The 16,401-nt window shown below is 46.4% G+C and overlaps 1 protein-coding gene across 2 annotated transcripts in view; it reads right to left on the bottom strand.

Annotated features, from left to right (window-relative positions):
* sdc3 (syndecan 3) overlaps window positions 1-15,773 on the bottom strand; it is a 38,122-nt gene extending 22,349 nt beyond the window's left edge. The window contains exon 1 of one of the 2 annotated variants that reach the window (XM_085791794.1): window positions 15,068-15,773. In XM_085791794.1, the coding sequence (XP_085647920.1) occupies window positions 15,068-15,121 (54 nt within the window). In that variant the 5' untranslated portion in view covers window positions 15,122-15,773. The remainder of the gene's footprint in view (window positions 1-15,067) is intronic. The other variant, XM_085791795.1, reaches the window with a different exon arrangement.
* Window positions 15,774-16,401: the final 628 nt, after the last annotated feature.

Genomic DNA, 16,401 nt, shown 5'->3' with positions numbered 1-16,401 from the left:
ACCTTTCTCCCCTATACAACGGCCCTGAAGCTAACTGTTCTGATGGGTCCACAAGTCGCTGATTATGGTCACAGCAGACATCCTGACTCTCTCTGCTCTGGCACCAATCAGTGACGAGTACAAGAGTTTGCATTAGAACAGCAGCTGTTTGTTACAAGCTAACAAACAACAGAAACAACTGACTACACTGCTGACAAACCGTGTCCACCTACTGCGAAGAGTGGTGCTGATGGTGGGCGGGGCAAAAGGTTTGATGCAGTGTAAACATACAGTGCTTTCTTTTTTACATTTTATTTGAGGGAAAACAATGTTATATAAAGTTTTAATCAAAGCAGAATATTTTTTACATGGTTAAAAACATGTCTGAAGAATAAATCAAGCAAAAACACTGAAGTCTGCTTGTTGTTTGTTTGACATTTTAGGATAGAAAGGACTGTCAATACTGAAAAGAGGTCTGTGTGTGTGTGTCTCTGCGGTGTGATCAGCTGACCGGGGCTGAAAGTGCAGCAACCCCGAGCCCCTGGGAGGCAGAGTGTGTTCAACCTGTAATGTCTCCACTTCCCCCACAAAACGAGCAGCTGACACCGAGACGTGCCGCAGACTCGGTACAGGTCACATGACTGTGTAGTGACACATCAGCTGGCCTGAGACCGTGTAATGGACTGGAGCTGTGAGACCACCGCACACACACACACACACAAATGCATAGATCCTCTCATCTCTTGGCCCGAGTAGAGACGAGCAGTGTGACGGGAGGATGGGATGATAGAGACAGAGATGTATATCTGGATGTAGGACCCAGCTGTTACACTAATCTGACAATCCAGCAGGATTAGAGACCACATCTGAGGACTGGCGCACACACACACACACACACATACACACAAAAGGCCTCTCTGCGTGGAATCCTCCTCCATTATAGATGACCTTATGAAACATGCATCTCTGAGAGTGTGTGTGTGTGTGTGTGTCACTGTCCTGCTGCCAGAAATGCCTTGAGATTCTGACACAAGTGCTGCTCCCACACTCAACAATACGCTGCCGTGCATTTGTGCGCTTACGAGGATTTGTGTGTGCGTGTGTTGGTGAGAGTAGCGATGTTTAGTAGGGAAACGTTGCAGTGAGCAGTTAATGCTGCTGGTTGGCTGGTGGGTCAATGACTGCGTTTTTGTGGCTACTTCCATGAAGTGGTGGAGAGAGAGAGAGAGAGGGAGAGAGGAGAAGGAGCGAGGCTGAATGCAGATTTATGTGTGTGCGTGTCAGAGTGTGTGTGTGTATGTGTGTGTTGGTGTATGTGTGTGATTATAGCCTGGCTCAATGGGCCTATTTCTGCAGGGCCAGTGGGAGGGCGTGGCGCCTGTGGCTGGAACTTTTCTCGTGTTTCTAAGGAACTTTTCAAAGGGGCTCAGAAATGTGGCTGCGTGTGAGAGAGAGCACCCCGCGGACCATGATGCCTTTGTGTAGCAGAGAGCCAGAGAGGGGGGCACTCAAAAACGGTAATCAATGGTCTCCTCTCAGCCCCAATTCGAAAACCTTAACACACACACGGAAATATGCGCACACAAACAGACGATGATGAGAATCACATTTCTGCTCATATACAGTGATGTGAGTCACAAGGCAGCATCGTGTAATTACAGCCTGTGTAATCAGGCTAATGACAGTCATGCGACTGTGCAGACGCCAAGGATGAATGACAAGGAGAGGGACAAAAATCAATGCATAAAAAGGCAGAGTTTTGGAGAGGAAAGGTACAAATGGAGAATACTTAAAAAGGAGGGGAGGGGGGAAAAAAATCTGTGAGGGATGGGGGGATGATGGACCCAGAGGCGGGGAGGGTGGAGAACAAGAGAGAAGTGTTTTTGTCTTTGATGCAGGGGAGAAAAATCCAATCAGCCTTGTGTAATTCAATCTGGGATGGAAAGAAGCAACCCTTTCGATTGTGTGTGTGTGTGTGTGTGTGTGTGTGTGTGTGTGTGTGCAGAGGGCGTGATGTGTATTATTATTATACCATACCCACACACAGAGGAGGTAAACAAATTGCTGCTCCGGGGGCATCCCGAGCAGCTGACCTTGCTACGCTCTCCTGGCTCGCTCCCATTGGTCGACTGACTTTGGCGAAGGTGCAGTGAGTCTGGAGCCTCAGAGCCGTTTCCAGCCAATGACTGCAGGCCGAGAGACTGGCGGCGCGGCCAGATAGTCGATTGATTCTCGCCCTATCATAACAGCCCCTGATATCGAACACTAATTACGAAGGTTGTGAGATCTGGCGACGGACTGGAGTCTAAGAGCAGCATATGGTCCGTGTCTTAATGGGCTGAACAGACGAGATGTTTGTGACCTAATAAGATATTTATCATGAGTTACTGATTAACGCTAACGAATCACTGTCAGAAGACTCCGGATGCTCTTGAGCCAACATGAGAAACGTAGGAGGAATGTGACATTTGGTTTACTCTGGTTTTTCCCACCAGTCGCCTCAGCTGATGTATGAATGGTATTTCATATTCTGAAGCGTCTGTTTAATTAATATCATTATAGGTTAGTTAAGTTGCTAACCTGTAGCTCAGTGTAATCCGCCCTGCACTGTAGCTGGACCAAGTCCAGTTCTAGTCTGCTTTGACTGGGGATTAAGAGATGTCGAGAAGACTCCTCACTGGGCTCCTCTATGAGTTTTCTTTAGAGTTGTTGTAGCCATGAAGTTTTATATCTAAAATAAAAGTCAGACAATCTAATAATACGTAATCCCATTTTGTATTTACTCTTAAATCCACCTCCACTCACCCTTATGGCAGGACAACTTTATATATATCTAATTATCTATTCTTACATGGTTTCATATGTTATGAAAATAAGCTATCTGACTTGATTCAGTATTTTTTTTTATTATGTATTTTCTGTTTTTATGGGATGCTAGAAAGGAATTGGCAATAATGGTCTTGAATTTTAAAACTTGCGGTGCACTGCTTGTGCAACTGGATCTCCCCTCTGTATCCAGCTTTAATGTGGTCAGACCAACCAATCAGATATGAATTAGCTTGTTAATTTATCAAATGTAATATAAAATATTTGTTTTTTGAAAATGTGTTGGGACAGGAGGATCATTTGTTTCAGCTTCTTGAATGAGAGGGTTTCAAAGTCAAAGTCAACTTTATTTGTCAACGCTGCTATATACATGATTTACATGATATACAGAGACTGAAATTGTGTTTTCCTGTGCTTTTTGTGAATTTAAACACGCGTATGGTATTTGTGGGTTTTGCGACATGTTTGTTTGTTGCGACAGACGATACTTTAAGGATATCTGTAGGTTTTATAGACTGCAAGTGCTCAATTCATCTAAAAATAATCAACAGGTTGAATCATGAATAAAAATATTCACAGCTGGATCACTTTTAATAGCACTAACAGTGCTTTTAAGTTCAACACAATAAAGAAACAGTGGTTCATTTGGGAACAGATTTAAAAAGACAAAAAAAAGGCTCATTCATCCATCATATACTTTTCTTCAAATTTCCCTAAAATACGAGATCATTTTCTGTTTTCAAGTATCTAAAAATGTTTAGATGAAAAAGTCTTAGCAAGAAAAAAAACAAAAAAACACACTGCTCTGTTGCACTGCTCACAGCTCAGGTATGCAACCTGTAACGAGGTCTCACGTTTCATTTTAAGAATAGTTCAGCATTTTGGAAGTGGGGGGAGAAAAAAACAAACACGTATTTGCTTTCTGGGCAAACAACAGCCTGGCACAGTAACTACATGCTGCGTCTCGAAGTCGTGTCAGCACAGCGATGTTGCCAGGTTGGGTAACTGCCTTCGCCTGTTAAGAGACAAAACCGAAACCTGTATAAAACAACCATATCTGACAGCCCACACAAGAGCAGGAGAGGAGGCGTGTGGGTCCGACATGTAAACCACAGACCACACAGCACTGGTTTAATGTGCAGGCTAAACAAGATAAATGTTGTTAATAAAACAGCTTGATGGTGATATTGAGGATTAAGGCGCACGACTTATAGAACAGTTTTCATTACAAGGCTGCTAGAAGTTCCCTGTTGCCACTCAGACGGCGTTATCTTCCTCCAGCCTTTATTGAATCACCTCAGCTGTAAAATAAATATAATCACAAGCTCTGCGTGAGGGCGCGCTCGCTCTTTTCTTTAGCTGGTACAGTTAAAGATAGCTTCATCCCTCTGTAGGCAACATTACTCGCTGACTAATTAATTAAAAGGTGGATTTAAGTAACTAATGGCGCGAGAATGAAACTGTCTAACGCATAGATTAGCTCCTGAGTGCTTGGTATAGTAATCAGTGATCATTAATTCCTTGGTTCAGTTTAATTAAAGTGTGACTCTGTGTAAACATGTTACTGTAGGACAGGGAAATATATGGGTTATGATACCATCTTGCTCCTGCGGCCCTCCTCTCGGTGTAATCCTGTCCAGGTTGTTCTCTCCATTCAATCCTTCTCAGCTGCTCTAAGCTCTTTACAGGCCAGCGTTAACCACCACTCACCGTCTCTCTCTCTCCCTCTCTCTCGCTTCTACTTGAATACCACTCCACCCCATCCATCTCCCTTTCATTTCCCCCTTCTTTTTGCTTTTTTCTCCTTCGTCAGCTCCACTACTCCTTTATCATTCCTCTGCACCTAAAGCTTCTCATATCTTTTCGCCATGCACTTCTACATATTAACAAATTTCAATCCCCTGTCTCGCCTTTCCTCTCCACGTCTGCTGCATTTTCTTCTTCTTCTTCCCCCTCTCCAATCTGTTTTCCACCCCTTTTTCCCTCTGCCATATCACCTTTGTCTGTGATTGCCTCTGACCTCATTCCCCCCCCTTTCATTCCCATCAAATCTCCTCTCCCTCCATCCCTCCACACAATATCTAATCACTTTCAAACCTGTCGCCACACCTTGCTGCTTTGTTCACTTCTCCTTAAGTGTGTTCAACCATCAACATTTCCCTGTGTGTTGTCAGGCGTTATGATATGATTTATGCGTAACTAAGCCAAACAGTTCTTGTCACCAGTCTGGTTTGGGCTTTAAACCTCAGTGATTATTGTGAATGACATGCGATGAGATGATATAAAGGGGGAATGATGAGGTTCACAGCCTGAAGTGAACTGGGGACCTTTAAACCAGAGGGGAGTGTTCGCCTCTTCACCGCTAAGCACCATGAAGGCACCACGACACCTGCGGCTCACTACAGACTGCACCAAGTGTTACAGGAAGAACTGCATGAGCTCCACAATAAAATGGACAATTTTAATCATTGCAATATAGTTTTTCACACTTCCCCCCCCCTTGTTTTATTAAATCAAACCATTTCCTACTAAATTTTGTGCAGTCGGGTCTGTAGCTCGATAGTGACGGGGACTGTTGTTGGATGTGACAGATGTTTTTATGTTTCCACTGGATGTCTGAATTTCCCATGGGATCAGTATCTATCAGTACAAGTAATTTGAACCTTGTTAGTTTAGTCTCAGAGGGACATTTTCAATACTCTCTGTTTACGAGCCATTTTATCAATAATGAAAATAATCATTAAGTGCCGTTCATGTTTATATGTCTCGAAGTGAGGTTTATTTTGGTACTGGTGTCAAAAAAACTTTAAATGCAACCAAACCCTGCTCACCAACAGTGACCAGAGTGTATAAGCAATTATTATAACGATCAATTAAGTACTTAAAGTAATATCATACCCAACTATTAAATTAAAAAACGTTAATGGTGTGAGCTTCTTGTTTGTGAGACTTTGATCTTTGGGTTTGAGCCTTTGGTCGTTTGATGACGTCTTCTGAAACTCTGAGGAAAGTACGATTTCCTTATTGTTTAAAGTGATTGATCGTTTGCTAATGAATTAAGAAAACAACTGTTAGTTCCAGCCCAGTAAACTATAACACAATTAAATACAAGTGCAACTCACACTGCTGGTGTTAAAAGGAATTAATGTCAGGAGGAAGAAACGCTCCTCTATCAGCTCCTCCTCCTCCTCCTCCTCCTGTCTAATGTTTCAGTGTTGTGTGACCTGTCAATCCGTCATGTGTATCAGCCTCAGTCATATCATGTCATGTCATACAGACTCCTCACTCGGTCCAACAAGGGAAAGAATTATCACATCACACTCAAGCATGGGAAAATAAACAATACACCCGAGAGGACGCAAGCACACACACACACACACACACACACACACACACACACACACACACACACACACAGACACACACTAGTGTCAATCAGCCTTTCAGACCTGGGTCTCTGCTGGCTAAGATTAGGGCTAATCCACAACTGTTGGAATGAAAGATTAAGAATGAATCACCTGCTGCCGCAAAAGCGTGTATGTGTGTGTGTGTCTGTGTCTGTGTTTGCGTGTGTAAATGCGCGTGGAGGCGTTTATAGAAAGGCCCTATGGGAATGAAGTCTCCTGCAACCACCAAGCAATATTACAGGATCCCTACCCTCCAAAACACACACGTTATGGTTGCATACACACACACACACACACACAGAGCTCATTAGCTTCTGTAGCTCATTCAAACTGCAAACGCCTTTGAAAGAGCCCTTTAAAGCAACAGAGTTCAAAGGTTTACATCAGAGAGTCCACACACAAACACACACACACACATACACACACACACACGGGGGTGTCAGTGTCTGTATTTAATTGGATCGATGTTCTTCCCTCATGGCTTGCCAATAATTGAGGGGACATAAATAACATGGGGGAAAGCCTTTTGTTCCTAAGTTCCTCTCTATCAAGACGGACAGAAGAAACGAGGAGCTCTACAGCGACGACAGTAGAGGAGGAAGTAGTGGTGGAGGAGGAGGAGGAGGAGGAGGAGGAGGTGGAGGAGAAGAGCTGGTGGGTGGATGGTGTAGAGATGGATGGATGGAGAGAGGAAAAACGTTGCAGCAATGAGCTCCTGACCTCGTTCACTCCTCTGTCGGGACGTTGGGCTAAATAATTCAAACGCACACATACACAGTCACATGCCTCTCGCACACAGTTATTTCTCGCTCGTGTTCGCACAGGCAGCCTCCCTGTGCTCCTTCGTCACGTACGCCACTACTTCCCCTCCAACATGTAAACACGCGTAAAAACACACACCTATATAAAAAAAAAACCCCTTTGTGCACCACTCAGGAAGCTCCCTCCCGGTTTGAAGCTTGAAGGCCGGGACTATAAATACTCACTTCCTGTGTCCATGCTCTAACCCCGTGACCAATTAAGCACAAAAACAGCCTCGCATCAGTATGCAAACAAGCAGATCTCTGTCGCACTGCAAATATTAATGAAACCCCTTTTATGTTAAAAAAAAACTAAAAGAAAACTGGTCATTCTCTATCTGCCTTGATGAAAGCGTTTGAAAAAGAAACTGTCATGTTTGTGATGAAGTGAAATTTGGTCACTGTACGCACATGTTTGCAAAATTGGATGAAAAAGACATTTACGCTGAGCTGGCAGGCATCTACCCTCCATCCTGCAGGGCCTTAAAGACGCTCCCCCGGGAGGATGCACTCTCTAACTTCCACTGTGTCTTCATTTACGAGCACTCTATACCACTATTAAGGCCAAACAAACTTACCGGGCTTCGACTGCATGGCCATAGTGGCCATTTCCAAAGATGGGCTCCCAGAGGGAACGGTGATAGCGCTTCCAGTCAGAGCGAGTCAACAATGTCTCGCTCAATGACATGCAAACAATGAAGCAGGTTGTTTGCATGGAGCATCAAGAGCAGAAGACATCTGGTGTCATTAGCAGCAGCCGAGAGCTCGACATCTAACTCTGTTCCAATCTTTGGTCATTTGTTTGTTTTCTTACTATATCATTGAATAAAGAGCACAGTTAACCAAATACACTAGATTATTTTATAGCCAAATCAATAGCGTGTCCATGGATAAATGTTTAGTACAAACGGTGGGAAGAGTTACGTTTTCTCAGACCAACGGTCCCAAACCCAAAGAAATTCAATTTACAGAGATATAAATCACATGCTGGAAGCAGACGGCGTTTGGCTCCTTTTTCAGAGTATTTTGTGGGTGTTTTATGGTTTTATTAGTGAGTGGATAGCAGGAAACAAAGGGAAGAAGATGGGAAACGACACGCCTGGCTTTGCCAACTACATAATCAATTCATCTACCAGTTATTTTTTTATCAGCTCATTAAGAAATGTCAGAAATTAGTTTTTAAAAAGAAATCAAACAGGCCGAAAGGTCCAAGGTCACATCTACAGTGTCTTATTTAATCCGTCTGACAATCTACTAACCAAATGTGTTCAGATAGGACTAAGAACCAAAATAGGAGAAGATTCCTTTTCTCATAACTGACTTATTGATTAGTTAACTAAAAGTTGTAGCTCTAAACATATGATGAATGACACAGCACAGTTTCAGTTGCTGAGCTCATTCTGTATCTGTTTCCATGACGAGTGACCAAACCCCATCACTGCTGATATGTGATGCGGTTGAGAGCTGCACAGAAAACCAGTTGTTAAAAATGAACATCTGTGTTTAAGTTTTGTGGTGAACTTTTCATATTCATAAGTAGCCTAAATCTCCATAAATATTGACTAAGACTACTGCATTGGCCAAAATGTCAAGTGACAGAAATTAGTATATGTAAAGTAACGTTGCTGACAGCATTACGCTAAGACAAACAAATGGACCAACAGATGGAGAGGGAGATGAGCGGCGTGGAGAGCTGGAGGTCAGACGGAGGCCAGCCTCACAGAGATGACACTCGGGGTCCGGTCGGGAGTGTGAAGCCCGGCCTTATCGCATCCCTATCACCTCCTATCAGCTGCCTGCCAGGAAGTACACATTCCAGCAGTCCCATTGGACCACACTGGGTTTCAGTTCTGCGAGACCCCGCCCATCCGGCCCCTTGTTAACCCAATTACCCTGCGTTAGGGAAACGTGTGAGGAGAGAGAGCACTGCTAAAGGGATACAGATATACATATGAATGATATGAATGAAAAATGATAAGCAGCGTTAATATGCTGCTGGAAGAGCATCTGTGATTTTCACTCTGTTAAACACACACACACACACGCACACAAACGTTTGTTAGTGGGAAGGAGGCGCCCTGTTTCTGGGGTTTTTATTTATAGCGAAAGCTCTAACACACAGAGATCCCAGAATGCTTTGTGGTTTTGGGAGACGGCACTGCATTTATGCTCTCTAATTTAGAGTCCTGTAATAGCACAAACGCACACACTTACACACACACACACACACACACACACTACTGTAAAAGGTGAAACATATCTGCTGCCTCAACCCTCGTCTATTTTTTTATTGTAGCGGAACAGATGGAAAAGAGGAGGAGGTCAAAGGAGGGAGGAGGAGGAGGAGGAAGACGAGGATAAAGGAGAGAGAAGAAAATGAAAGAAAAAGCAGAGGGTGGAGTCAGGAAACAGAGAATGAGACACAAATAAGCTGTGAATGAAAAAGAAGCAACAGAGGTGACGGGGAGGGAGAGAGAGAGAGAGAGAGAGAAAAAGACGAGACGAAAACAGAATGAAAGGGAGAGAAAAGAGGGAGGTGAGGGAGGAGAGAGAGGGGCAATAAAGCTGTGACAGCGGCAGCCATGCTGGTTGTCATGGCGACGGCCGTGGAGAGCAGGTAGAGCACAGTCTCCTGGGAATGAGCAGCGCACGGCACGCCTCCCTCCCCCACCCTCACTCCCTCTCTCTCTCTCTCTCTCTCGACATCCCTCCATCCCGGCTCCATCTCCCATCGTCCTGGCCTCGCTCCATCCCCTCTCTCCGTCATCCACATCATCCAGCCCTCGTTTCCCTCCCCGATATCCCCCATCTTCTTCCTTTCTCTTCCTCCATTGCTCCCCCCCCCCCTCCTGATCCCTTTCCTCCCCTCAGTTTTTCTGGACTCCTTCTTAATTCGTCCTCTTTTGATCTCTCCGTGCTCGATCTGTTGCCCCCTTTTTTCACACTCTCACGCCCTTCTGCTGCTATCCGACATCCCCATCTCACCATTACCTTAGCTCTTTTTCCGTCCTCACCTCTCTCCATTTTATTTCCTCCCCTTTCTCATTATCTTGTGGTCTGCTCAGCTCCCTTTTTTTTCCATCCCTCTCCTCTCCTCCTCCCTCCTCTTGTCTCTATATTCATCTAACTCTCCTCTCCAGAGAATATGTATGTGAGTATGTCTGCTCAGTGCTGCCCAATTACTGCAAGGGAGAATCTGTGTGTGTGTGTGTGTTTAGTATCTACACGACCTGTGTTTCCAGCCTGTTTTGACCTACCTAAAAACACCTCCAGCATTCTCCGTCTCCCTCTGACTCACTGGATAAACAAAACTACTGCGCACCACCATCACCACAATATGCACTAGTGTGCAAGTCTGTGTGTGTTTGTGTGAGATATTCAGAAGTTTAATGTTAATGTGCATCAGTGCATATATGTGAGCCAGCATTCCCACCACTTGTGTGTGTGTGTGTGTCATGGTTAGAGGAGCGTAGAGTTTCCATCCGGGTGAATAGAGGCTATGAAAGCGTTGTTTCTAAAAAAACGTGGGACGACTTGAACGCGTTCCACTGAGAAAGTTTTAGTGTTGCACAACATTGTGAAGCCAGATGATTGAAGAAAAATCGGGCTCTTCCAAAACTCTGACTGGCAGTGAGTCACAGATAAAAGATAAAAGTCTCAGCGTGAGTGTGGGTAAAGGCAGCCGAGCTCTTTTCACAACAAAAGACGCTAAGTTTTTCACAATAAAAGCATTCAGCTATCAAAAACAGGCAGGTTAGAGCAGGAACAGATGGAAACTGCATCAAAACATCAGGTAAGAAGAGCGACCAAATTAAAGTCTATTAATAGTAGTTAATTATGATTATTATTCATGGTACTTTTTACCCTGGGGATGGCTGTGCATTTAGTTGCAGCTGATCCAAAGGAAGCAAGGGCAGAGTGATCATGACCAGTAGTCAAAATGGCCACAGTTATGAGAATATACTGTATGTCGATAACACCAGAATATGACCTTAACAGAGAGAGGGAAGCTATTACATTATCGGCCGAAGGGAGCAGAGGCTCAATCTCTCCAGCGACCCGAGAGACTTTATGTTACTATATGGACACAGCAAATTTAGACATATACTTCTCTGCAACACTGGAGTAATGGCCTCGCTGCATTTTGCCTTTGTCAGAGGATGAACTGCCGCATTTTCAACCATCTGCAGACGAGCCACATTAGCCGAGGCAGGAGTATAATCAAATGTAATCATCTAGTCGTGGAGACACAAAAAGCTGGGATTCATTTCTCAGCACTTTCAACTCAAACACTCATCTGGTTTTGCCTTCGTTTGTTACCATGAGCTCGCAGCAATTAAGAGTTAGTAGCAGAATTCCCCCCTTTCTCACGCTGCGCACGTTTCTTAATATGAACACTGCAGGAAATACAGAACAGACTCTGAGTTTGACACCTAAATTGTTAGTATGCAGCGCAACATTAGAGGTTAAAGGGAGAGCGCTGCAAAGGCTTCTCGGCTCTCGTGGGGGCCACTAATGAGGGCCCCCTGTTTTTATCCTCATTTAAAATGACAGATTTCTATTCGGGGTTGAGCTTTTAGTTCGTTCTGGGTTAAACTCAGGTTTTAAGCTGCACATTCTGAGCGGCCATTGTTCACGGCGAGCTCAGAGGGACGACACGGGGAAGTATAACGGGGTCTGTGGAGGCAGGTTTCTCTGTCCTCGCCTGCTGTTATCACTCTAGTAGTAAATGGGATTTTTTCTTTTCCCATTGAGTCGAATGAAACACTAAAAACTTTTTTCCTGCGAGAAAGAAAAACTAATTTCAGTCAAATGCGGCACATCTGCCGAGCCAGTCCTTCCCATGTGATAAGAAATTGCTTGCAGATATAGGCGGGCAGCATATGTACACACACAAATACCCCAGCAGGAGGGGACAAGTGAGGGGGGGGGGTGAGATGTTTTTCTCACTGAAGGCTGTCATTATCCGCCCCCCCTCTTCTCTCTCTCTGTCCACGCTCACCTCTAGACACCAGCCGTCTGAATGCAGCTCCGGATATGAACCGTGATCCCTTTTCATTTCCTTCCTCCCTCCTCCGGTTGGAAGGTGACCCCCGATACCCCTCGCCCTCGCCCACCCTTTCACACACACACCTGAAATACCTCTATATACCCAACCCCCGGGACTGGAGTGTGTCTACCTGCTCACCATGTGTGTGTGTGTGTGTGTGTGTGTGTGAGTGTGTGAAGGGACTTTGTCCTCCAGGAGAGTGAGAAAGGAGCCACTTCCTGTGTCAAATTGCCTCTCACATTCCACACCCTCCCTCAAGCCGCCTCGTTCGGGGCTATTTTTTCCTCTTTCTTGCTCCTTCTCTCTTTCTTCATTTCTCTATGGGGGGCTTTGTCTGCTGTTGGAGGCACAAAACACTGATTCATTCCATCAGTTAAACATGATCCTCAAGAACACAACGCTTTTCCGCCCTCCAACACACACACACACACACACACACTATCACACTATCACACACACTTCAAGGAGCGAGGGCTGGCGAGAACAAGTTTTTGGCAGCGGAGATTCACTATTTTTGAGCCCACACACAGACAGATGGACAGTCAGTGCTCTCATGAAGGCAGACGGATGTACACACACGCACGCACACACGTACACACAAGCTATCCATGGGACATAGCAGATGTCTGTGGGAAAATTGGTCTCCCATGTAAAAATACAGTCGGCCGGATATGATGTCACCGCGCCGATAACAGGAAATACCCATTGAGACACAACACCAGGATCACTCAGCACAACACACGCACTTGATTTGAAGCCGAGAGGATCTAAAGAAAGATCTGGTCCGCAAACGCATGTGACTGTGGGTGGTGTTTGTGTGTGTTTGTGTGTGTGTGTGTGTTTTTTCCAAGGCCTGAGTTGCTTGAGGTGAGTCTTACAATTATAGAAGTGTTGACATGTGTCTGTGTCGCCTGTTTGAGTAACACTTGCATCCATCCGTGTGCGGCGGCTAACACAGTGTATATTTAAGTGTGTGTGCGCGCGCGTGTGTATAAATGTGTCACACCTGTCTCCACCTGTAAATGCAGATTAGGTCAGCTGGAAGCCGAGGATCTTTTGGCAAAGACTGCAACTGACTGACCCAGTAATACGTCTACATTTATGCGTGTGTTTGCGTTGTGCAGCACCACAGCCTTGTTGACGATACAAATATCGGGTCCAAGTGAGGAAACGTTAAGCAAAAGCTGATTTAGGCAAGAGAGGGCGATGAACTGCCCCGGGGCCCCAAAAACACTTCAGGGTCACAGCTTGTTGACTGCTTGTTTAATTTTTTTTTTTTTTTTTAAATGTGCCACAGACTCTGCATGTGTGTGTTTTTGTGACTCTACTTGTGTGTTTGTTTGACCTTCACGGTTCAGATTGTGATGCCAGAAGGCTGCATGTTTGTCTGAAACATCTATCTGAGTTCTGGGCCCCTCGGGCATTTGAGGTTAAGACGAGTGCGTACAAGCAGGATTTTGTGACATCACGAGTTCGGGAAGCCAATCACTGTGAAATGAGCACAGTTGTGAATGAGTTGAAGCCTGAAACTTTGAGCACACACACTCAGAATAGACTTCGCATATTCACTCGTTTTTGATTATAAACCATGTCATTTAACATTTTTTTGTGGAAACTTATCATACAGAGTGGATCCTGCTTTAAGTGTAAGTGGGGAGAGGTGCTGCTGGTCACACTGGACTAAATGGGAACATGGAGGAGACAGGGCACTGTACTGCTACAGCACATTTTAAAATAAAGGAGATACAGCAGCAAGCTGTGTTATAAATAGATAATAAACTGACTATCACTATTATCTCTATCACTTATTTAGCCTCAAGTTACATTTGGATGAAGATGCACATCTTGATTATTTTTGGACCCTGCTTCTTTTCTCTCAATGATTCAATGAGCCGCCCCCTCCTTTCCTTCCACCTCCTCCTCATAGGATAAATCTGGATTAATCGGTAACGGAAGATGTGGGCGCGATATGAGGACGTGCTGGGGGGGGGGCCTCGGCGTGGATGGTTCCGGAGGTGAGGTAGAGGTATGGTGGTGGTGGTGGTGGTGGTGGGGGGCTCGCGCATTCCTAATCATCTTTCCCACCCCCCTCGCGATTCCCGATGACATCATTCCATCCAAACCTTCGCTCGCGCACCGCATCGCAGTTAACTTCCCCGTTACCCCACCCACTTCTGCCACAAACACACACACACACACACACACACACACACACTATAAACTCCTGTTGTGACGGGAGGATGGATGCCCCCCCCCACCACCACCACATCCCCCCGCCGGAATGTGGCATCTGGACAATGAGATCGCCGATATCTGGCAATTAAAGCAGCGTGTAGCTCCCTCACAGGTGGAGACGGGACATCCACTCATTTCCTCTCTCTCACACACACACACACGCGCGCGCGCCCCTACTGTGCGACTACCCGGTAATAAAGTCGTTAAACCCGCAGTATGACTGAAGCCCCCCCTCCCCAAAATTAACGGCAGGATGTGATCCGCTGACACAGACGCAACACACCGAGGCCCCGCACAAAGACCCGTAATCAAGCTCAATTAGAGATTACTCGCTAATTACCGACACACACACACACACACACACACACACACACACACACACACACACACACACAACTCGTGGCTCGAGGGGACACAGGCCACAATAAACCCCGACACTGAGACACAAAGGCTGCGTGTGTGTGTGTGTGTGCGTAAAGGAGGGGGGTGGGGGTGCACGGGAGTCACCAGCCCCCCTCACGGGAGTCACGGTCGGCCAATGAGGGCTGATGATCGTCTATGTAGGTCGAGTGGAGGATTTCCTACCGATCACCGACCATCACTGTCTCATTAACGGCAGCGCACCACCGCACAAGCACAAGCACAAGCACGCACACACACCACACGCATGCCCATAAAAATGCCCCGGCTCCAGTGTGCGGAGTGTGTGTCTCTGTGTGTGTGTGTTGTGTGTCCGGTTAACAAAGGATCAGCGGCTCGTGCTGACTTACCGTGGCGGCGTGAGCGAGCAGCGCCGTGAGCGACAACAGCCACGGCAGCTTCATGGTCGCGATGTGCGGGCACAGCCTCCCGGTGCCGCCGCTGCTGCCTTCACGGGGTTCAGGGGAGGGAGGAGGAGGTGGTGGAGGTGGTGGGGGGAACAAAAGCCGCTGCTACCGCTGCTGGTGCTGCTGGTGCTGGCTGCTCTCGGTGGTGTCTCGGTGTCTCGGTAGTGTCTCTCCAACTTCAGAGCGCGCCGCCGCTGCTCCGTGTGACCATCCGTCCTTGTAGTCGGGCTGGTTAATCCAGGTTCAGGCTTCAGGCTTCAGGCTTCAGGCGCCGCTGCTGCTGCTGCTGCTGTCCGGTCCCCGGTGAAGCAGTGAGGATCTCTCTGTCTCTCCGCAAGGCCTCCTCCTCTCCGGTCTCTTCTTTCTCGCAGTTCTTGTGCTCCAGCAGCCCTGATAGATTTACTACCGGGAGACGCCAGACCTTCTCTCTCTCTTTCTCTCTTCTCTCTCTCTCTCTCTCTCAATGCACACACGGGCTCACTCTACCCCCTGTGTCTCTCTCTCTCTCTCTCTCTCTCTCTCTCTCTCTCTCCACCCCCTCTCTCCGTTGAGGGCAGGATGTTCCGTATGGCGACGCTGCTGCTTGGCCTGGGAGACTGGCAGCAGGAGGAGGAGGAGGAGGAGGAGGGGTGTGTGTATGACTGAATATATATATGTGTGTGTGTGTGTGTCTGCTTAGAGAGAGAGGTGTGTGTGGCGGGGGGGTGAGGGGGGGGATCTCCGCGAGCAAGGGAGAGGATGCCCCCTGCAGCTCGTTTAGGCACCCGCAGCCCCTTAAACACACACACACGCACACACAGACATAGATCCATGACACACACACACACACACGCTCCGCGGAGCATATTCATGGCAGCTCCCAGGGTTGTTTTTGTTTTACACTTAGGTGGTTCCGGTTGGCCGTGCGCCATTTTTTTATTTATTTTTTTTTTATACCCACTCCCCTGGCTGGCCGATCACCTCCTCCCCCTGATCCTCCGCCCTGATTGGCTGAGTCACGGTCCGAACGTGCGAAGTAGAATGGAGATGAGCTCACACCTGTGCTTACGTCACAAGAATTAATATTAATACGCAGTTCGCTCTGTAGCCTACTTGCGTCGCCTAGCAACCACGGGCTACAGTTATATGGTCCGTTATTATATTGCTTGGTGACCGGTCGAAGTACAAACAAATCAAACGTGAAACCTGCCAACACTTAAAAAAAATAGTTCACTCACAATTGAAATTTCACTAATTATCTACTCACCCTCATGTGGACTAAGGGCTGGGAGAAGTTT

Source organism: Trachurus japonicus, chromosome 11, assembly GCF_045865225.1.
Source record: "Trachurus japonicus isolate A0001 chromosome 11, Traja_1.0".
Classification (NCBI taxonomy): Eukaryota; Metazoa; Chordata; class Actinopteri; order Carangiformes; family Carangidae; genus Trachurus; species Trachurus japonicus.
This window is presented reverse-complemented; position numbering and strand designations above follow the sequence as displayed.